Genomic DNA, 23,693 nt, shown 5'->3' on the forward strand with positions numbered 1-23,693 from the left:
CCTGTCACTCTGGGTCTCTCAAACAAAGCACTTTGGAAAAGCTCAGGTTTCCTGTAGCTTTTGGCACTACATCTAAAGGTAATCACCCAAAGACTATCAAACGGGCTTTGGTTTAAAATAAGATATTTGAATACGTTTCTTCTTTTCCTCTGGTTTAGGCGCAGGCCACCAAGTCTCAACATCTATGGCATGCATTGGGAAAAGTCTTTAAAAACCTGTAAGGGAACTGACTTTTAGGTAGGATATCCAGTCTGTTAGAGTTGTCTAACTTGAGAGATAATTACAAGTCAGTTACTTGCAGTAGGATCCATGCAGACAGATGTTCAAAGAGAAATTTCAGATGCTCCATTCAGCAGCTGGAATCTTTGGAGATGCCTTTGTGTGTGTGTATCCCACCACCCATGTTTCTTCCAGTATGGTATAACATTCTTCTGGATATTGGCATTGGTGAAGGAATTAAGTGGTGATCAGGAGGCTGTACTATTTATGCCTTTAGAGAAGGGTTGCATGAAATGTGCAAGGGGCACATGAAGCCTCCACTGGGCAGTGGGATCCATATGGGTAAAAGTCTCTCTGAGAACTTCAGATGCTATAATGCAAGTTTTCTTTGTGCAGTGAAGTGAGTCATAATTATTGCATTTGTTCCTGCTATAATAATGCAACAAAGAAAAGCCTTTTATTTTTTCTGCTTTTCAGTTAAGTGAGAATTTGATTTTATTATCATAATTTGTTAGTAGATATCTTCAATCCTGACAGTGAATTCAATACAAATATCCCAAATATATGTGATTAAATCGCTGACACGTATTTGAAAATACCAGTGGAGACTATGCATCATGTTAAAAAAAGAATTACCAGCCAATAACAATGACAGCTTGTAATTTTACCTACATTTTACTGAAGAGATTTAGTATTAAATAAACTTTCTAGTTCCCTATATAACAATTTTCTCCAAAGTAAAGATCTGTTTACTTATTATATTGCAAGTTATTGACTGTTGTAGGTTAGAAAGGGCCAGAGCTCTGTTTTTCAATGTTGGTTAGTAACAATTTTATATTTTTGCTCAGTGTTCAAAACAATGCTTTGATCATGTGTCTGCAGACAACTTTTTGTAAATTTTGTAGTTTTTCCTTGTCAGTAATCTTTAAGGGGAATAGTAAAGGAAAAGGGAGGGGGTTTTGTGGGTATTGAATATTACAGCCAAGGCAATGTATTTTCAAAGCGGTAATAAATAGGTTCTGCAAAATTATTCATTCTTCATGGCATGGTTTCTTGACCTTTCAGCCTTTCAACAAGCAAGTCAGTAGACCATTAGTGATGTGAAGGATGAGTATGAAAGAAAGGAATGCTCAGTCTTTTATGTAGATTGTGGACAATAAACCTGAACATTCACCTGTTTTCTAAACATGGCATTGAATTAGGCAGCCTTTTGGACTATACAAAATGCTTTAAAATATATAAAATTTTATATGCATAACCTTTTGTTTTCTGTTCTTAATCAGAATCAAAGCATTTCGAACCCTCCAAGAAGCTCTCAAGTGTAACTATGAGCACTGGCAGATTTGGGAGAACTACCTTCTCACTTGTACAGACATTGGAGAGTTTTCAGAGGCAATCAAGGCCTATCACCGGCTTATGGATTTACAAGAAAAATACAAAGATGTGCAGGTGGGACAGAGTTCTTTTTGTGCCGTTTACATTTTTCCTGTATGTTCATTTTTTCCATGACAATGAAATACATTTTTCAAAACCATCTCAGTACCAGTAGCAAACTTGACACTCAAAGCTGTCTGAGCAAACTATGAGACTTTAACTATAAGAAGAAATAATGTAAAGCAAACAAGACCAATCCTGATCCCAGTGTCTGTCTTCAAGCTTTGGAGAAGAATAAGTTGAAACTCTGCTGGTCAGGCTGATCCTAAAAGTAAACATTTCCCCTCTTTTCACATGCTTAAATCCCTGTTGGCATTAATGTAAATGATTTTAGATCTTATAACTATAGTCAGGAAAACATTTTCCCTAGTTGTTTAAGAATGTACATCTTGCACAAACTGGCCTTTGCACTTGAACTAAATTTCATGACTGAACCACACATAATCACAGTATTAAATCTACATAATCCAGAACTGTGAAAAAATAAAACAAGAACCATATGCACTTTTCAGGGTAGTGAATGAAAGCTTGTTAGTTTCTGTGGGTTAAATGCATACTGTGAGCCTGGGAAAGTTTTATTTGATGATCATATAATTAAAGGGTCACTGTACTGTGATAGTTAAAAAGCATATTCAATTTTTTCATTGGCAATTTACTTTTTTTAAGAGTACATGAGTCATCTGTCATAGTAATAAAGCTACTAATATGAGTAATAAAACAACCACACACAAGTCAGCGTGGTGCTTGATACAAATAAAATCAATCAAATTTGAGATACCTAAACCTGAAAAGTTCTTCTAGCAATTGTGTACAGTTCAAAACTGATCAATATCTGCAACAGGTATATTGTATTCTTTCAAAACTTATACATTTTTAAAACCAAGTATTTCTTCTTTAAAAACTCTTAAATTTCAGGTTCTTAAAAAAGCTCATATATTCACTATAATGCGTGTATCCTCCCACGTGTCTGTTTGGTGATTTTATTTTTTTAAATTGAGAGAGAAAAAATTTGGAGGCTCCTTAAATTCATCAATATCTTACATTCAAAAGAAGATGGTAGTTTTCCATGTGGTGAGAATTAGTTTGTTGGTAGCTGTGCTGCTGGCATTCTGCAGAGACCATGTTTATTCATGAGGATATACTGTAGACTTTGTTTAGGAAGTGCCCTTCTAAATTGTTGATTTAAACAATAGTCTAGTTACACAACATAACTCATACTGATTTTTAATATTGCTCAGGTCAAGCTGATCGTCTACAAGGGCTAGAATTTCCTGCATTCACGTAACGTGAACAAATGTGCCCATTCTGATGTGTCATTTTACAAGCTCATAGGTGTGGTGCATGGTTATTTAAGAGTAGTGCTGTTCAGCTTCTAAGCAGCCAGGGGCCACCTGCCATGCAGACACCCCTTCATTGTACTGTATGCCTGCATCCCACCCCTTGGCACACTGCATTCTGCCCTCTGCTGCACCACAGCCTGTGCCCCCATGACCCTGCTCCACAGTGTTCTCACATAGGCACAACCACCACCACTGCACCACACAGCCCCAAGCTCACCTTCAGCTCCCTGTGCCATGCTTGGCAGCATCTGTCCCCAGGTGTGGGTGCAGAAAGCAGAATCCAAATGAGCTGGGGAAACAGCCCAGAGACTGGCTGCTGTTTCAGCTGGAGTGAGGAGGGAGCAGAGCCCAGGTGGGAGCTCATGGGCAACAACTCAGCCACCTACAAGCTGCCAGTTGCACAACTGCACAATCCTGTTTTAGTGTTCTTTATCCGTTTTAGTGTATTCTCTTTCTCTCTCGCTCTCTAATATATATATTTCCTGTATAAATTTTAGGAGTCTTTGGGAGTCTATAGACGTTAAGTTTGCTTCTGATGTTCCAGTACAGATGTCGTTATATAGTCCAACTTAAGAAATAGTTTCCAAGTCCTTTCATCTTTTTCTGATACAGCAAATATACAGATAGAAGGATTCTCATGAAAATCCTTCAGGAACAAGCCCAAACTCTTCTTTAGAATTTCAGAAGAATTCATATTAATAATTTTATAAAATGGAACAGAATACTTTCTTAGTTAAAAAATGAATTGAGAAAACTAAAAAGCTTGGAAAAATTTTACAGAGCACTCACCTACAGTCTAGTGTGTGCTGCTTTTTTTCTACTTGCTTTTTGTAGGGTCCTCTGGTACAGAACTGATTGTGCTGACTTATTAGTTGCTTATTCAATTTAGGAAAAACTGTGGTTCAGTAAGTTTAGACCAGATTCTTAGTTTTATTGCAGTATAGTTGTCAGTCATATTTTTATGTAAACAGTTTCAACTCTGTAAAATGAGACTATAACTGAATCTAGTATGTTTTTTCTTTGTACATTAGCTCATGGCTTCTTTGCTTCAGACCTGTACACACAAAATGCAGTTGTGAGAAATTACACTTCCTAGTTGTTCTCCATAATTATTTCATAGCCCTTCCAACAGCAGAAATTCTGGTGTAGGATATTTTAAGATTCTGTACACACACACACCTGCTGCAGGTACAATTCGAGAGGCAAAATAGTAACAAGCTTGTCAGTGTATGAAATGAAAATTATCTGGGGGAGTGGAAGGGGGACATTTGTGGATTAATCTACCATTGATCCTTCTGGATCATGGTGTATGCACGAGAGGTCACCCGGACCTTCAATACCTATGGCTGCCCAGACCTTCCATCTCCCTTTAGGCCATTGAGACAGAATCTAAAGACCCAGCTGAGTCCAGACATTTGGTGCCTCCATGGCTGTAGCTGTATAAGCATCTGGAAACAGAACCCTGGTCCCCTGTGCAGTAGACAGGGAGTCTGTCGCTGAACCACGGGGGACTCTGGATTAATCTAAGTGCCATGGTAACATTTAAAATTTGCATGGGGTAACATTTAAGATGACAATTTGGAGTTTTCACAGTATAATTATTAAAAGGATGTATTATTTTAAAGTAAACAAACTGCCATTCATGTGTTTAAAAGAAAAAAAGAAGTAGCCCTCCTTCTCTATACCTGCACATTGTCTAAGCTTTGTGATATGGCCATATTTCAATGGATATAGCCAGATTTTAGCATGTTAATTGGAAAGTAATGATTGGAGCAAATCGGTGAGACAGATTGTGGACTCTTATCACAGCTACCCAGATACTAACTCCTCTATGAGTAAAAGGTCATCAGTTCCTAGGCTTCTTAATCTTGGCATCTATATATTACAGTAGACAGGAAGAACGTAAATGACAGAGAGAATCTGTCAGCTTTTTAGAAGCACTGCATTAAGGTGTCTGTGATGATAAAGGTAGAATAAATGTTCGTTGTAAATCAAGCAGTGTTAAAAAACTCTGATTTTTTGTATTTGTGGTATTCTTAACTTTTTTCCAGTGGTGACCCTTAAAAAACATTGCAATTCTTCCTTATAAAGTATTTCATCAAGAGTATTATTTCTATGTTTTCCTTTACTTCATGTGGTATTTACCTTAAATTAACCTTACTGTGTTGAATTATCTGTAGCAAAAGGCTAGTTGTTAAGACTCCCACACTGATGTAAATTATTTACAGTTCACAGTAAAAGATCTGGGGGGTAGATTCTCAGTGGGTGTAATTGTCAGTTTAACCTCTATGTATGGGGGCAAGTGTTGGCAGAGGGTTTTGTAAAACTGCTAATCAAATGACTTTTCAAAATGCAGCTTGCTAGAGCCAAGCAGTCAGTGCTTATTTGTAAAGTTAACATGTTGAGGATAATAGGCAGCAAATGCTCTGGTGGGGGAAGGGGCTAGAAATTTGCTATATTACTTTCAGAAGTAAGCCTAGGTACTGGTCTCTATGAATGTGAATACAAAGTAGGGATTAATGTGAAGGCAGAATACCACAACAGAAACAATGTAACAGAAAGGTTTTCTCTTGCTCTTATGCTTTACATATTATCCTTATTTCTCTGGCTCATACTTCTATATCCTTTCATAATGGGAAGCAGTAGCAAAAGCTCTTTGTGCTCAGATTTATAAGGGCACTTTCCAAAGGGAATTTGAGTTTGGGGAGGTGGGAATTAATACTTGTCAGAGGCACCTGGTGCTATAATAGTCACTTAGCTGATTTTCAGCTTTAATGGGAAAGTATTTGCAGTGAATATATTTATAGGAAACAGCCTTAGTAAATGATAACTTCTCATGTGAAACCTGTTATCTGAAGGTCCTTTCCTCCCTGGGGCTTTGTCATTTCTGATTATTACCAGTGGACTTTTTTAATGTTTTGAGTAGTTAATTTTTTATGTGAAAGGAACTGTTGTAGAGCACATGAATCTCATTTCATAATTATAAAATGTGTCAAAATGTGTATGGTTGTTTTTCTTTTTTCATTATGCATGTTGTACTTGTTAAATAAAATGGGTCACAGAAAGAGGGATATAGGTATAGTGGTATTAAACACACAAATGCTTAGTATAATCTATAGATTGTTTTAAAAGACAGGAAAATAAAAGCTGTTGTTTTCACAGGTTCCTGTATAATCTAACATCTGTTGAATGTAGTAGTGTTTTAGGGCATATGGCCATTTAACTTCCCTCAGAGGAGATTTAAATGAAAGTTTAACAATTTACAGTTGTGGTCTAATGATGGAAAAGCCAGTGAATTGGTTGCCAGCCTTCTTTTGGTATTTAGATGCAGTGAACCGGCAATTTTAACTAATATATTTTTAACAATACAGCATGACCAAGGAGTGTCAGTATCTCATTAATGTTTAATGGATTCTATAGTCCCAGCTTTCATGCCAGTTTTATTTTGACTAAGTCTTTAGTGATGAAGAAGGCAAACATGGGGATAGATTATGCTGGAAACAAAGGCAAAGCTTGAGCTCTCTTGATATTTAGGTTATTTTTTGGCATCTTTGTGAAATCCTGGATGCCTGAGGCAAGTAATTATTTTTTCCCAATGGACAAATAAAATATTTTTAGTTTTTTTCCATTATTGTCATAGTTATCATGCCTAGATTTTTGTGGACTGGTAAACTACCTAGGTTGGAATATTATCAATGACAGTTTTACAAGGCTGGAAACAAGAAGTGAGAATTTGGACATTTCTCAGTTTGACCATACTCTTCTGGGTATATGTATGTAGGTGTGCACATGTGCGTGTGTGTGTGTGGTCCTGGGGGCAGATTGGAGCTCAGCACTTCTGATAATCAGGTATCTTATTTAGTTACCTACATAAGGATTTAAGATTCTCATTTGGGACATCCATTTGTTAAAATGTCTGGCAATAGAAATTGTTTACATTGTATGTTTGATTCACCACTTTAAAAAATTATTTGAAAACTAAATCGCTTCACATACATCTAATGCATTTATCCTCCTTCAGAGACAGATTCCCAGCTAATGTGAATTCTCTTAGTTCCATTCTTGACCTGTGGTATGAGCTTGGACTTTAGAAAAAAACCTTTGTGGTTTAGAAAAAAAGTTTTGGTCATAAACTGAGCAAACTTGACCGATCACTGAGGCATAAAAGAAGAAACACCAACCTTTTTCTGATAGAACCTGCATTTTATAGTAATTGATTATACTTGTTTTGTAATATTAACACCCATTTTAAATTTACTACATTATTAGCAAGGAATTTTAAATCCATGCTGAGAATCATTTGATTGTTATCAATTCTGACTCAATAATGTAATTATATTGCAACACTGAAAAAAAGTATTTGTACTAGAAACATGTCATTGTATCATTGTATTTATGTGCTGGCTTAAAGTAAATTTGTTATTAGAGTGTATTTAGAGCAATCAATATTATACAACAATTACTATGACTAGTTCAGAATGTAAAATAACCTACACTGATTTAAGTCTCTTGTAGACGTCTCTATTTTAAAGGATCCAAACTTTTTTGTTTTAGTATGATAATAGTATATGTCTGTCCATCTATGTTTCTGGGTTTGTCATGAGTAATTCTTATACAGAATTTAGCTTGTGTTCTCTATTATATGGATTTATTTTCATACACAGCATCTTATTGTTAAGTATTGCCTATGATGATTATTTCTGTAAAAATGTTAAAGACCATTATTAAGGTTGTAAAGTCAAGCATTCACAAATCCAGAAATACCAGAAATTAATGAAGTTTACATGTCCTTAACTCTGTCCCTTTTCTTTACATGCATTATGATACAGTCTATTAATTAGGTGTCCAGAACTGCCTTGCAAAGAAAGTCCAGTGCAGATCTGAGTTTGGAACATGCTCAGTGCAGAAGGAATCTGGGGATTTTAGTTGTGAAACTCTTAACAAATCTCCACTGAGCTGGTGCAAACTGCAGGAGTTTTTAAAAACCTTATAACATGGGTACATTTGGATGGATTTTCACAGGGGGGCAAGGGAAGTACATGTCTGACACACAGGCCGCTCCCTGCTAAATGTTAAGTCCCTGCTTCAAAGCATTGGGATGCCAGAGCTTTCCAAAAGAATTCAGTGCATACTTTGCATTGAAAATTTCAGTCCAGGCTGTTAAAATTTGGAAATGTTCTAAACCACTGAAAAGAGGGTCTTCTATTAGGAAATCTTGGCCAATGTTAATAACAGACAGTTCTGCCGGTTCTCTTTATAATAGTGTGAAATTCTCTGTCATACACTGCTGTTGTTTCCTGGATCACTTGTACCAGTCTACCTAGGCAAGCACAAACTTTCTTCTATAGCTCACTAAGGTTGGAATGAGTGACCGTGTGCTCACCTTCTTCTCCCATAGAGTCCCTTTGCAGGGGGTCTGTGTAAGGTTTAAATGAGTGAACTTCCCTCATAACACACTTAGTACCCCATATCATTGCATGCTTGTAAGGCTAGATTATGCAACTGTCTTTTGTGTTCTCAAAAGATATAGAATTATTAGATAACGTACCTCAGAGTCCAGATGCTACAGAGACTGTGTACATGTTGTTTTTAACCTGAATATGGGAAAAAGTTTCCTCTATTTTTGAAGGTATTGCACATCCTGGCCAGGGCTGTGGTAGATGGAATGGCCGATCGCAGTGGAGAGCGGGCAGCAGGATTGAAGGGAAAGTTGCAGGAGCTATTTGGCAGAGTGACTTCAAGAGTGACAAATGATGGGGAAGTCTGGAGACTCTATGCCAGACTGTATGGGAATGGACAGAGCAACAATCCTGAAGATACTGAAAAGGTAAACGTGGACTTCTGCACCTGCATTTCTGAGGAGTCCTTTGTCCTCTAGTGGTCTAATAACTGTATAGAGACACAGCATGCATTTTGCTATTTTGTCCTTCATATTTTGATTTAGTTGCTCTTGGTTCATGGGGGCTTTGTTTCCTTTCCCTTAAATCATCTCCCATCTATATTTTTGTTGGGTGGAGAAATGATGATTCATTTAAAATGTTCCATTTACTTTCAGTTTTTTATATATGCATACTTCTGTACATCTAAATTTGAACCTTCTTTCTTAAAAAAAAATCTGACAGCATCTGGTGGTTTCTCCAAATTCATATGTTCTTTCCAACCATAATGGCTAGATTTTGATTATTTTTTTTAACTGTAGGCCTGGGTTCTGGAGAGAGAATGACAGCATTCAAAAAATAGTGGCCTACTTGAGCTGCCATATGTCACTCAAAATCTAGACTCGTAGTCTGGAAGACTGGTCTGTTTTTGGAGTTGCACAGGAATAGGTGTTCCTGAATAACATCCAGAATTAGAGTGTTCTGTATTTTGCTTAACCTGGATTTAAATCCTGCTTTTAGTTCTAAGAGGTGCACCGATATATTGGTCCATATCGGATCAGCACCAATAAAAGAAAAATTGCCACTATTGGAAATCAGCTTTTTTGGTTGGTGTAGCCAATTAAAGTCACCGATAAATGTTGCATGCGTGCATACAGCCACAGCATGCATGTGGACAGGAATGCAGCCAGCCAGCTGGGAGAGCAATGTCTGTCTGGTAAGTCTGTAGGAGGTGGGGGAGGGAAGGGGCATGAGGTGGGGGCAAATCAAGGCCCCCACGGTGAGGGGGAGGGAGTGGGGCTGGGGCTGGGGCTGGGGCAGGGGAAGGGACAGGCACTGCCCAGCCGGGGTGGGGCAGGGTGTGGGATGGAACCACAAGCAGCTCAACTGGGGAGAGGTGGTGGCTCACTGCCACATCACACCCCTGGGGGAGGCTTGGAGGACATGTTCCTCCCCCCTGCCCAGATTTGTGCTCAGGGCAAGGGAGGGCTGCCTGCTGTAGGCTCAGGGCCAGGGGCTGTGCCAGCCTCTTCCCAGCATGGGGGCTGTCCTGAAGGTGCACTCAGAGCAGGACAGGCAGTGGCGGTGCTCAAAGCGGGAGGCTATGGGGTGGCCATAGCCCACCCCAAAATTGGCCACAGCCCCTCTCCCAGCACGTCACTTACCCCTTCCCCACCCTCCTGCTGGGAAGAGGCCAGCACAGCACCCAAGCCTTCAGCAGGCAGTCTGCCCTCACCCCACACACAAATCTGGGGCCACATGCCCCCCATGCATCCCCACAATTACACGCAGCGGTGGGGAGCTTCCCCCCTTCTCTACCCCTGCCAACATATATCTGTCCTAATATTTTCTTCTATTTTAGCCTCCAACCCTCCTTCCCCCCTACACATAGCCTCCCTGTTAAATCACAATTAAGATGACCATATTTCTAAAGTAACCCCTACCCCACTGGCACTACTACTTTATTGTTGATATTTAGGGATGCTATGCATTTGGAATGAACTTCCAAATTCAAGCAGACATGCACATTACCAAAATACATTTGAGTTATTAGATCTTTCTTGAACCTGAAAATATAAAAGTCAACATTCCATATCTGCTTCTGAATTATATGTTTTGGCCGGGGCAGCAGTGTTGGTCAGTAAGACTGCTCAATATTTGGTGACACATGTATGATGCAGGTTGTTGGGCCTGTGGGTCACATGTCCCTGGTGGTGTACTTCTGATCATTTGCCCCTTCCTCATTCTGTTTTCTTCACACACCCCTCTATGAATGACATGCTCTGATTCCCACTGTCCCTTTTTTCTTTCTACTGAACAATAGAAATTATTTGGCCCATTAAAAATTCAGGAGTAAGGACACTGCAATATCCTGAAAGCTGTCTCCAAACACTAACTCGGGCACAAAATATAACTGAGGCTCTGTCTATACTATAAATGTCAGGTAGTTTGTTTACATCAAAGTTTTCCTCTAACCCAGTTAAAAACATGGTTTCAATTTGTACAGTAGAAAGGACATCAGCTATGTTTTGTAACTAGAACAGTTATGAAACATGGTTAAAATCTAATCTGTCCTACAAATCAGCCCTCGCCTATTTAGTGTACACTTGTGTTGTAACTGAGTTCCCTCAGGTGGTTTAACATATAGATGGGGCATGAAAAAGAGCTGGGGCAGAACAGCCTTGGGCTGGCAGGTGGGATTGGGGGTATCAGCACTGGACTCCAGGGAGCAACAAGGCAACAAAGGGGCTGGCAAGAGCTGGGAGCCTGGTCCTCAGCTGGCTGGGCTAACTGGGTGCAATTTGCACCCAGCAGTTACCATCTACACATGCGTTTAAGTACACTTAATGACTGCACTGTAAGATAGTCATGTCCCTGACAGTACTATCTTATGTCAGAGTTAATTAGTTTACTGTGCCCTAATACCAGCACATGTGTAGACTGTTATGCTTTACTACAGAGCTAGTCTGCTCCACAGTAAAGCGCACGTATAGATGCACCCACTGCATAGCTTCTTTATTTTATTACACAATATTTGAATAGTGAGACATTGAAATAGTGAGAGCATTGCAAGAGAGGTCACTCTGCCACTAAATTTATCCCGGGCCACCAATGCACTTAAATGAAGGTTGCATTTTTTTAAAACTGTCATATGACAAAGAAATAAATTGTGAGGGAATACAAAGCATTTGCAGCTTTAATAGCACTAGAGACAAGATGGAAAAATACCTCTCTTAGTAGATTATCCCTTTCCTCTACCTGCCAAAACCAAGCTGTTCTCTTTAGTATGTCTTCTAGTATTTTGTTGAATCGAGGTTTAAAAAATTCAAACAGTGAAGCTTTCAACTTCCTATGGCAGAATATTCCACAGTATTCACAAGAGAAGGCTGAGGGGGGAACTGGTGACTGTCTATAAACTCACTGGGGGGACCAGAAGGGTTTGGGAGGGACCTTGTTTCCCCTAGCACCCCCTGGCATAACAAGGAATAACGGCCACAAGTTGTTGGAGAGTAGGTTTAGATTAGACATCCGTAAGAACTACTTCACAGTTAGGGCGGATAGGAGCTGGAACCAACTTCCAAGGGAAGTGGTGCTGGCTCCTATCCCAGGGGTCTTTAAGAAGAAGCTTGATGCCGACCTGGCTGGAGTCATCTGAGCCCAGTTTTTCTCCTGCTAGGTGGAGGGTCACACTTGAAGGGACAGGGTCCCTTCCGACCCTACTTCTAGATTCTATGATTGAATATCTGAATTTCAACATTTTTGGGGGGATCAGCCTGTTTTTCTTAACTAATTGTAACCCTGTATTCTGGCAGTGGTTTACGCTCCAAACAGTTAGTCAGGTTGCATGTCATAATATAACTCAGTGTTGCCAAGTGAAATATGCAGGTATTTGGTCATAGTCTTGCAAGGGGTAGAATATTGTTGATAGCCAAGTGGGAAGAAAAAGTAATTATTTATGCCTCTTTTTAACAGAATGACCAACTGGGACATGTTTTTAAGTAAATGGGAATAAAGGAGAAAATGATATTTATCTCTGTTCTTCCTTTTAATGATATTTATCTTCTGTTTTCTCCCGGTTGCAACCTGTACCCCTCCATTTTAGCTTTTCAACTTTACCATGAATTCACTCCTGGACTGCTCTAACACACATTCCAAATTTACATGCCCATCCCAAATTCACTAACAACCTCTTGCACCAGTTCACTCCGTTCTCTCCAGAACTCAGCCCCAACCCATTTTCATCTCCGGTTTTCAGTTTCCTTCACTATACCTCTAACTAGAAGGTTGAGAATCCCTTCCATTCTTAATTAAAGTCTGTGTGGCTCAGTAACTTCTCCCTAAGGTAGAACCAGGCTCTTAAAGTGCAATGCTTGAGCAATGCTCCAAGCTCAGAAGTCTCCCCTCCTATCTGACAGCCTCTAGTCAAACCACCTACAAGTTCCAGAATCTAGGAAAGCAGGCGGTTGAAATCAAGCATGTGAAGGCAGTTTTATACTTGACCTTTTTCAGACTAGACCAAGGGTGGGCAAAATATGGCCTGAAAGCCGGATCCAGCCCTCAGTAGGTCTTTACCTGGTTGTAACACATCCTGCTGCCCCCTAGGCATGCAGTAAGGCTGGAGCGTCTCTGCAGTTAGACTGCCTTTCTAGGCAGCCCAGGTGGTGGCAGCTCCTTCTAGCTGCCATCACTGCTGACTTCAGCCCTGCGATACTGGTGGGGACCTGTGCTGCACAGCTCCAACCTGGCATGCCCCTCATGCCTGCTTCAGGCTCAGCAATGGTGGCCTGGGAGAGAACCTGTTGCTCAGCATGGGGGGAAAGGGCCCCTTCCCCTCACCACTGCCAGCACTTCCTGGCACAGCCACCTAGAACCTGCACCAGGCTGCCCTGCATCTGCTGTGTGCTGCCACCACTGCCTTGTGAGGCAGCCCAGAGGCGGTAGCAACGGGATGCAGTGCAGCCCAGCATGGGCTCCAGGCAGCTGCAGCAGGAACCTCCAGCAGCAGCGAGGGGGAAAGGCTACTTTTCCTCCTCGCTGAGCAACATCTTCTGTCCTGTGCTGCCGCTGCTGAGCGTAGGCAGGTGAGTCTGGAACAAGCTTGGGGTCAGGGTCATGCAGTGTGGGTCTGCTAGTACCGCGGGGCAGTGGTGGCAACCAGAAGGAGCTAGTGCTGCCTGGACTGCCTAGAAAGCATGCACCTCTGGGGAGAGTTTCACTCACTGCTATGCACACAAACTCCACCACACACATGCACCCACACCCTCCCACACCCAGGTCCCCTACAAACCCCATACCCACCCCCACACACCCACGCATGCCCACAAACTCCACATACCCACCCACCCTCTCCCATACCCCATACACACAGCCCCCCACAAACCTCATGCCCCCACCCTCCTATAATATACAAGAGTAAAACTTCATTGGTATTATGCAATCATCTCTATATACACTGGGCAAACATACACAAATCAGGACAAAAATATTTTTAAAAATAAAATTAAAAGATGTTATTGTCAGTGTTTGATTTTTAGTGTATAATTTATTTTTTCTGGTTCCAAGATGGGAAACCCTCTTCCCAAAAGGAGTACTTCTGAGGGCAAAGGTCAGGGGTTACGGGGTGGGACTTCCAGTCCCAGATGGCGACCAGGACCCTGAAAAGTTGACTGCTAGCTCCCATCTGCACTACAGCTACCAGTGACTGATAAGTTCCAGCTCAATTGTGGTCCCCAAATGTGGAACGATACTGCAGCCTTTGGAATTTACCAAGTTGTGCTGTTATGGGTGTGGCTTTTTCTTATGAGCCATTGATAACTAACCTATGTTGTATTACCCCTTACATCCACGTACTACATTAAACATTCATCCTTTTACTATTTACACTCTTTATGTTGGTAGGCTGTTACAATGGTCCCCTTAGTTGTAATTTTAGAAGGGGTTTTTGTCCCCACATAATATGTTTAATTTTTGCTTTGAAGGTTTTTTCCTGCTCTCTAGCCTTTGTTGGAGGGCAAAGAGTAGGAAGCAGTAATTAATTTCTGCACCTCATGTTTTCTTCCTTCCACTGAGATGTGTTTTGAATTATATTTCACCACATGCCTTAACTTCTGCGTTTCTTAAGTGAATTTCATTTGGGATTGTTTTTCTGCCCATGTATCTAATCCAACTACATCCTTTCATATTATTTTTCTGTCCTAACTTGTGTTCTTAGTTTCCTTCCAATCCGGTGTCATCTATAAATATCATTAATGTGCTGATTATTCCCTCTAAATAGTTAGAGAAGATATGAAGACCAGATCCTTGTGGTATACCACTGGATTCTCTTCCATCTCAGTATGTTTGTTCCTATATGTCAGCAAGACTGATTTTTGCAAACTCAGACTGTTCGATGCTTATTGCTATGTAGTGCCCAAGATATTTATCTCATTATTTTCTTTCCCTTTATTTGTTCCATTATTTTATTAAGCACAACAGTGGCATTGAAGAGGTGGTAACTGACAAAACCACTCTTTCACACATTTTTGTGCTTTACTGTTAAAAAAATGTTTCTCTATGTCTGCTGTCCAATTTTGGAAGAAAATACAGAAGCAAAACCAAATAGCTTAGTCTATGAAATGTGCTCTGGTCTAATATTTTGCGGGGAAAGAGGGAGAAGCCTTGAAGTACTCAATTATTCATTCCTTGGGCACAGGGTTGTTTTCAAAATGTTAAGTACCAGTGTTTTCCTTCTTTCATATGCATTCAGTTATTATGACCTGGAAAACATAGGTCATGTCCATCAGTCTAGACAGGTTTTTAAAAATAAAAATTGTCTTTGGACACATGTTACTTTATGTGCCTGTCATACTTGAGATGCAGTATCAGGGAAGAACATCTGTGCTACAGCTGGTGCTCACAGTTGCAGAAAAGGAAACCCTTCCAGCTCAGAGAATATCCATCTTGTCAAAGTTCAGCTTTTTGGAAGAAATATAATTTTAGAAATGTGTATGGCTAAATTAGGATTTTTTTTTATAATTTCACATGAAGTTTTTTTTTTTCCTTTTGTAGTCACTGCAGTTCCTTACTAAAGCACATAAATGTGAAATGCAGTCAACTGATTGGGAGAAAGATATCTCTTCCTTTAAGGAGTTAGTGAAAGGAGCCATAGAAGTTGCCCATGGTATGTTTTGTCTTAAACATAGCTATTTATATTACTTATAGAGATTGTACAGAAAATTTCATAAGCTCAAAATCAAATATATTTCACCTTACCTATTGTACTTCTCCCCCATATTGGAACTATTGTGGCCATTTTATTCGAGACATATATGTGTTATTGGTTGTAAAACATTCTGTTTTGGGTCTGGGAGCAGTGAGCCAGGGTTCCTGTCTTTGAGGTAGGAGAGGACTTTTAAAGCCTATAAGCCAGCAAATGCTCTGAGCGGTACAGAGTACAGATATCAGGAAGTTTGTGAGAAAATAACTTGTCCCATCACTAAAGAGAAAAAGATTACGTTGGGGTTTAGGAGATCTTCTAGACCCCCCCAAAAACTAAAGTCAGCTGACTTGGGATGCACTTTGAGATGTTGTGCTCAGTTTCATATAGGCACATGCTTTTGGTGTACTGGTAGGCTCCTTGGGCTTGGCTTCCCATTCCTGGGGCTCCAAGAACCTTGGTCTTTCTTTTCTTGATTACGGAGTGGAGGAGGAATAAGCAAAAATACTCTTTCAAACATATGCACTCTCAGTGCCAGATGAGCTGTTCTCCAAGTAGTTTGTTCCAGTCCTCAAGGTTTGATGCCTCCTCTCCTTGCTCCACAGCCAGCAGACTGGAATAGTGGTGGCGTTTTAGGGCTAGTCTGTTGGCACCAGTGTAAAGACACTAATGTAGTTAACATCACTGTGACTTGGGCTCAGAGAGAAACCAAGAATGAAAAATCAAACCCAGATGCAAAGAAAAGAACCAATCTGCCATGTGTTGATAGAATGGATTGGATAATTCTAAATCTAGGGGAACAAAACATAGCTGAAAGATTTGGCATTCCTAGTTATAAAAATGCTACAGGTCAAACATCTTTTGATGAGGATAAAAGACATTGCAAAGAAGCCAAGTGGCTTCTCCGTATCAGAATTCAATTCTAAGGATTTTGGAAAGATTCATCTGGTACACTGATTCTTTCTAAGTAAGAAAAACAAAGTATTGCCAGTGCTTAAGATGTCAGAAGAAGAGATTTTAAGACAAGCTAGTACTTTAAGAAGCATTAGTTAATGAAGGCAGACAAGGTTCTTAGTGTAAATCCAATATCTTTTATTAGGCCAACTAAAATAGTTGAAAAAATTATTTGTTGCAAGCTTTCGGGTACAAACACCCTTTGTCAGGCTGAGGAAGCGTCTACAGTTGGTCTGTGCGCTAAGAAGAATTTTTCCAATTACTTAAAAAGTAGGATAATTTTTTTAGCAGACAAGGTTCTTTTGGTAAATCTGATATATTTTATTAGACCAACTCAGTTGGAAAAATTCTTCTTTGCAAGCTTTCAGGTATAAATACCCTTTGAAAGCTTGCAAAGAAGAATTTTTCCAACTATTTGAGTTGGTCTAATAAAAGATTATCAGATTCACCCAAAGAAACTTGTCTGCCTACATCCTTAGACCAACACAGCTACCGCCTACACCCCTTAGTTCACAAAGGATTTAGCAGTATGTCTAGGAATTTTGAAGGGACTGGAGAATGGGGCTGGTGCAGGTCTTGATGAAAATAAACAATCTCATTAAAATCAGCTATTGTAGTGGAGAGTAGCAAACATTTATTTTTAAAAGAGCCCTTGTAGTGATCATTAAAATTAAAGACCAGTAAGTCATACTTAAACATGAGGCTAATTGTTTGGTTTGATAATTCAAAATAAAATTAAAAAGCACCAAGATGATCTTGGTATGATAGGAATGCATCAGCTGTACTTGTGCAAAGCCAAATCATGACACACTAATCTCTTAGGATTCTTTAAAAGCATCAGTAATATTAACACACATGTCTGCACATCTTTGCACAGTGAACTGTCTGCAGTGTAGTGTCTTCCCATAGGGAAGCCTGAAGTCACTGTCACCCAGGCCTGGCAGAGCCTGCCACAGTTGAGCACTCACTGGGCTGCTGTATATTCAGGTCCCACCACACAGTGCGTGCACTTTAAGCTGCCCTTGGTCTTAGTAATTTGCAGCATTATCTTTTAATTTGGCCTCTCTGATGTGATTCCTGGGCATGTATTCTGTGCCTGTAACTCCTTCACAAAAATGGGACCTCACAGTTCAGCTATTTTGGGCCTGGACTGGAGGGCAGCAATGCTACCCCTCCTTCTACCAAACTTTTCAGTAGCTTAAACATACTTTCCCAGAGCTTCAGCTTGTGGGTGGTTTACGGTCACTTCCTTAGGGACATAAATAATAGCAGAAGCAAACAGGCACACGACTAATGGTTCCAAAAACCAAGCACTTTCTATTTTATCTGGCACAAGAAAGATACAAATATAGGAAAATATTGAACAGGTACATGCATTTCTCGCATTCTTTTTTTTCCTCTCATTCCTCCATTTCCTCTAAAGGAGGGTGTCAAAGATACGGGCTGTGTCTACATGACAAGACACTGACTGCACAGATGTTACTGCACAGTCATTTAGTACTTGCATAACCAAGTACTAAATGACTGTGCAGTAACTGGCATTTACTGCATAGTCGCGCCCTGGCACAGTTGCCTAGTGATGCTTATTACACAGTAGCTTGTTACTACTGCGCAGTAGCATCGTATCACAGTTAGTGCCTGGCAACGCTACAGTGCAGCAGTAACAAGCTACTGCACAATAAGCAACTCATGTAGATGCAGCCATGGCCTATGGGCCAGATCTACCCCATAGTGCTTGTTGAGGGACTGGGAATTCAAGGGCAGGACAAGCAATGGCTGCATTAACCCCCATGGCTCCTTGAGCTGACAGAGCAGCTAGCACTGCTTCTCACCCTGCTGCCAGAAGGGGGTCCAGATCTAGCCCATGCAGAGTCCTGTGATCCAAATTTCCTTGTCTCTATGAGTCCTGCTAAGTTCGACGTAGGGTGCAGGCAGGGATAAAAGTTTAAACATTCCCAAGCTCCCCAGCTAAAGCAATTCTTTTTTTGAAGCATTTGCAAGTGCATTTGCAGCAGTTTGAAAATTCCAGTCTCCTTTGGCTCCATCAACATACAGCTCTGCTCCCTGCTTCCCCTTCCCCATACAGACAGACTTGGCTTAGCATGTACTGATGTACTGAGGCTTTCACTAGTAAGGCATTTCATAACCGCTGCCAGAATACATAAGTTAGATATTGATCGATTCTCTGAATTGTTCCATTATTGATATTGTTTTATAAAACAGAACTTGAAGGAATGTGGTATGTATGTACTGTGTTTGAAGTGCATAGGACTTGAAGAGAAGTGAGATCTGTTAATAACAGTGGTGAACTTGTTTTGTGAGGGACGTGGGATGTGTGTTAAAGAAGGATACCTTGATCTGACATTTCCTTGTGTAAGGGTGTGTGTGGTTGGACCTTAAGTAAATTTACCTATTTTTAATATTTTTTTTCTCTGTGTGGAACACTGTGTTCAAAATATGTATAAAGGTATTCAGGGGGTGGATGAATTACTGGTTTTTCAGTTTAAGATGATCACCAGGATGTAACATCTTTGTTTTGACTTCTAGTGGCAATACGGTGCAGTGAACACAAATCTAATCATCAAGAAGCTTTGCAGGTACTTTCTTCAGCACGGCTGAATCTGCGTGGTTTGTCATCCAAAGCAAAGGTGAGACTGGGTTAGAAATGGGTTAAAGGGAAGTTTTTATTATGGCTCCTTGGGGCTGATTCCTAATTGAAAGCTATTTATAAATCAGATAATGCTCATCCATCACAGTAAGTTATAGAGGACTGTTCATCTCTTCATCATTAATTGTCCCTGTTAGAAGCCAGACTTTTATCCCTACCCTCCAAACTTTGCCTGAACTATTAGCAGTTCATTTTGCCTTTCCAGTCTTTTGCTTCGTTTAAAAAATATCCCCGTATTTAAAAAGTAGTGTTGCCATGTGTCTGTTCAACCTTAACTCCAGAAGCACCTCTTGTTTTTCCATAGATCTGTTTAGTTCGCATAGTAAGTACTTGTGGCTTTTTCCCTGTTTAATTTTATTTTAATAAGCCAAACAACTTTTATTTAACAGTATTAAGACTGGTCCCTGGATTTAGACCTCACAAAGAAAGAAAGTAAACCAAAATAAAGAGAAAATAATTAAAGAAAGAGCGAATTCTTAAAGCTTCCTGATTGGTATGTGTTATGAACAAATCAGTACAGTTCCTGAGAATGTAAATTGTGTCCATCTAGTTGGTTAGTATTCTTAAACAGGGTTAAGAAAGTAGCAGGTGAAAGAATGAGTCAGTATAATGTAACTAGCTACATTCGATTGAAAGGGCCAGGCTTAGATAGGTCAGATTCCTAGATAAGCTTCATGGACTGACAGAAGAGTCACTTTTTTACTTGTTAAATGAACAAATTTCTGTTTTTTGAAAAGGAGCTTGTTTGTTCACTGGCAGAGTACTTTGGTCCAGGTGTCCATAGCATGTTTTTTCTTACACGTGTGTCCATTTTATTACAGCAAATAAGAATTCTTATTTTAATGGAGTGGGTGTATGTATGTTCCAGAACAATGCTTGTACTCTGACTTAGTTTTCATCCATTCAGAATTTTAGGCAGCAAATCTGTCTTTGGGTCATTAAAATGAATGATTTACACTCTCCCTTTTAATCATAAGCAGGAAATGTATGATTAGAATCGCTCTTGATCACAAACAGAACATGCATAGCCAGACTCTGTCTGGCTAATTCATGTTCAGCCCTCAGTTCCATCTATTTCAGTGAGACTAAGCTGCAAAGGAAGGTTCTACTCAACTCGAGGGTTTTAAAGGTTGTGTACCAGGCAGTGACTCGATAAATCTTGAAATCTAATGAGACTTCTGCCATTAATGTTATATAGTTTTAGGTGCAACATTTAACCTCTGTCTGCCTTGGGTTGCCCTGTATATAAAGTAGGAATCATAGTGGTTCACATGATTTGTTGACAGCAAAGCTTTCATGTCAGAAACCACAATATGGGTGCAAAGCATTTTTATGACATTTTAGCATCTTGTTTCTGTCTCGTGAGTTAATTATAGACAGATGCAGGCATCTACCCACTCATGTCTTGACATCAAATGCTACAACATATTTATTTTGGCTATGTGGAACAGATGAGACCATATAAAATGGTGCTAAGAAAAGTGACAGTCATTTAAAACACTTGCAGATTTCTACTTTCCCAACTGATTGGTTTGCAGAAGAGTGCTTTGTGCACAGTAAGGAGGGCCTGATCCTGCTTTCATTGAGCTTAATGGCAAAACAGTTTAGATTTCTGTGAGAGCAGGAGCAGGCCCTAACAGAAGCCCAGTTTTCTGTGACAGACTCAGACTTACAGACAGGACAGCATCAGATGTGTTATGAAGGGCACATGTTCTGACTTGGAGAAAAGAGTGATTGTCATTTGTAGGTACTCTGCCTAACCACTGGTGTGTCAGTTTCCGGAGAGAAGTGACCACAATGCAACACAAACTCGCATGGGATCAGAGATGATGGTCTGAGAATTGTGGCAATGGTAGTGAGGGAATTTGAATTCAATATCTTGTTTAGATTATGATGGCCTCAAATATAATTAAAATTGGTTTTGTTTTTATTATGCAGCAACTTTTTGCAGATGTAGAAAGTGGCACGGTTTCCAGTGAGTTAGCTGATGAAGTGACAACTATGGACAACTTGATTGTTGAACTGCAAGGACTGAGTAACCAACTGAGAAATCGGTGCTGAGATGAGAATTAGGTTTTGTGGAAGAAAGACGATGATGTACTTCATTGCTACAGTGTCTGCTAATGGAAATGCAACTTCTCTAACGTATAACGTGACTTCCTAATATTTTTACATATGACTCTATTGTTCTTCTGGTCAGCTTTACTAAGCTGTTAAATTACTTCTAAGGCCAGGCCTACTCTTAAAGCTGTATATCTAAGTCCGTAGGAATATTTTTTTGGTATAAAACATTATATTTGTAAGACATTTATTCAGAACTAGTTCTGCCTATGTGCAGTTGGCTCAACACCATTCCTGTATAACCATTCTAATATTATAAAACCCTTAGTCTGCCTATCCATAACACTTTATTCACATTTTGATTGGTTGCCAAAGTATAAGCATTTGAACAGCAGGTGGTGACGAAGCCACCATGACAAGGGTGATGGAGCAGGGGGGCAAGGTCCCAGGCTGGAGGGGGAGGGGAAGGGGAGGAGTGGCCCAGCCCAAAGCGGCAGGGGGCAGGGGAGGAATGGCCCCTGCCCAGAGGGGAGGAGGGGAACAGCAGGGGCCACTTGATGGCGGGGACACAAGGGATGGAGCGAGGACACAGGGATTCCCCCCTCCTCCCTGCAAGCAGCAGCAATGGAGCAGAAGGTGGGGGGGCTGGGCCAGCAGCGGTGCCCCTCCCACCGCCACTCCCTGCAGGTAACAAAAACGGAGTGGACGGAGGGGGCGGGGCCAGTGCCACTGGCCCCACCCCTTCCATTCCCTGCAAGGTGCAAAAACAGAGGGGTGGGCGAAGCTAGTTTCTGTATAATTTTGCAGAGAGGAGGGCATAAAAATCTGAGCAACACAATAAGAATGTAATGCAAAATAACTTTGAACTATTTTTAGCTGGAGAGATCATATTTAATGGTGAGATATGCTCAAGTAGTGAGGTGATTATTCAAAGGTGACTATTGATATTAATGTTTTTTTGTTCTAGGTAGTCACACAATATATAACTTCAGCCTGGACCCTGCAGTTGGCTCCACCTGGAGTTAGTATTTTTTTTTTAATATTGTAACAACATTCAATGGTTTCTCTTAGTCTGGGATTATTCTGCCCTGTCTGTTTTTGGTGAGTTTATTGCGTCTCTTCTAGGAATAGGGTTTTCCTGGATTTTATTCAAAATAGTTCTTCATCCATCATGTAATTGTACTTCCCTGTTATTTATTGTACTGAGGACAAAAATGCAGTCTCAAAAATGTATGTACTTTTTTCTCACTTGTTCCATATCTATTGCAGAAAACTTTGTACCAAATACATGACAGCAACATAACTGCCAAAAGAAAGATCAGACAATAAAAGAAATATAAAGTGATTTAAGTTAAATGAATCTGGGGCAGTGGAAGTAACCTTTGCTTCCAGTTGGTGAGATAGATCAGTTTGGTATCTTTGACATTCATTGTCCTGATTTCATCATTTAATGAGGGGGACTGTGAGATCTCCCACCAAGAGTAGTTTTTTTTAAAGAACCTATACTTTTTGGTACAATTTGGCTTGTTCTCAAAGAAAAAGAAAACTGCTCTTTAGAATTATTTTTATGAGCCTCAGGACTAAGTCTTATAAAAGGAGGGTTCAGCAGTGTTGAGAGGCTGTGAAATCTGTTGAAAGCACAGAAATCTCCCACATTCTTCTTCAAAACTTCATGGCAGATATTAAGAAAGAACTTCCCCCACTGCCACCTTAGATGCACTTAGACTTAAATATAGCTGCCTTGATTTAAAGAACAAAAACGTCTCCAGTGAGGATGTACAGTAGGCCTGTGTGAATAGGGAACTATTTGATTTGGGCTCAGATTCAGCCGATTTGGATACCAGCAATTTGATTTGGAGCTCTGAATCGGTTTCCCACTTCGATTTGGCCAAATTGGCTCTGAAGCTTCAGAGCCAATTCGGAGATTCAGCCATAGGGTATAATGGGGAATCAATAAAATATCTATAACTTGGGGGGGGGGTGTCTGATTTGGATGAAACTTGTAGAAATGGTAGTCCCTTCCAAGGGCATGATGCTTGCCAAGTTTCAAGAGATAGGTGCAGGGGGTTCAGAGAAACTGTACCCCAAAGTCTTGAGAGCAAAACTCATGTCACATGTATGTGTTAAGCCACAGCATGGTCAAAACTGCAGGGATGCTAGCCTCTGGTGAGGCCACAAAGCCTGCCAAGTTTCAAGGAGATAGTTGCAGGGATTTGGGGGAAACTGCACCTCAAGCTGTGGATAAGCAAAACTTGTGACATGGGTGACACTGTGTGTGTTAAGCCACATCAGGGTAAAAGCTGCAGGCCTGCTAGCCCTTGCTGAAGCCACGAAGCCTACCAGCTGTTGAGGAGACAGGTACAGGGCTTCTGGGTTTTGGGGCCCTGCACCCCTACCTGCTGACAAGCAAAACTCGTGACATGGGTGCGTGTGCAACTGACTGT

The 23,693-nt window shown here is 40.4% G+C and overlaps 1 protein-coding gene across 2 annotated transcripts in view; it reads left to right on the forward strand.

The window, feature by feature from the left end:
- TTC27 (tetratricopeptide repeat domain 27) overlaps positions 1–22,605 on the forward strand; it is a 221,063-nt gene extending 198,458 nt beyond the window's left edge. The window contains exons 16-20 of one of the 2 annotated variants that reach the window (XM_090045594.1): positions 1,503–1,668; positions 8,623–8,820; positions 15,419–15,530; positions 19,068–19,168; positions 21,127–22,605. In XM_090045594.1, coding sequence (XP_089901720.1) covers positions 1,503–1,668; positions 8,623–8,820; positions 15,419–15,530; positions 19,068–19,168; positions 21,127–21,249 — 700 coding nt within the window. In that variant the 3' untranslated portion in view covers positions 21,250–22,605. The remainder of the gene's footprint in view (positions 1–1,502; positions 1,669–8,622; positions 8,821–15,418; positions 15,531–19,067; positions 19,169–21,126) is intronic. The other variant, XM_090045604.1, reaches the window with a different exon arrangement.
- The last annotated feature ends 1,088 nt before the right edge of the window (positions 22,606–23,693 follow it).

This window comes from Crocodylus siamensis, chromosome 1 (genome assembly GCF_052110815.1).
Source record: "Crocodylus siamensis isolate JL-2025a chromosome 1, ASM5211081v1, whole genome shotgun sequence".
NCBI lineage: Eukaryota > Metazoa > Chordata > Crocodylia > Crocodylidae > Crocodylus > Crocodylus siamensis.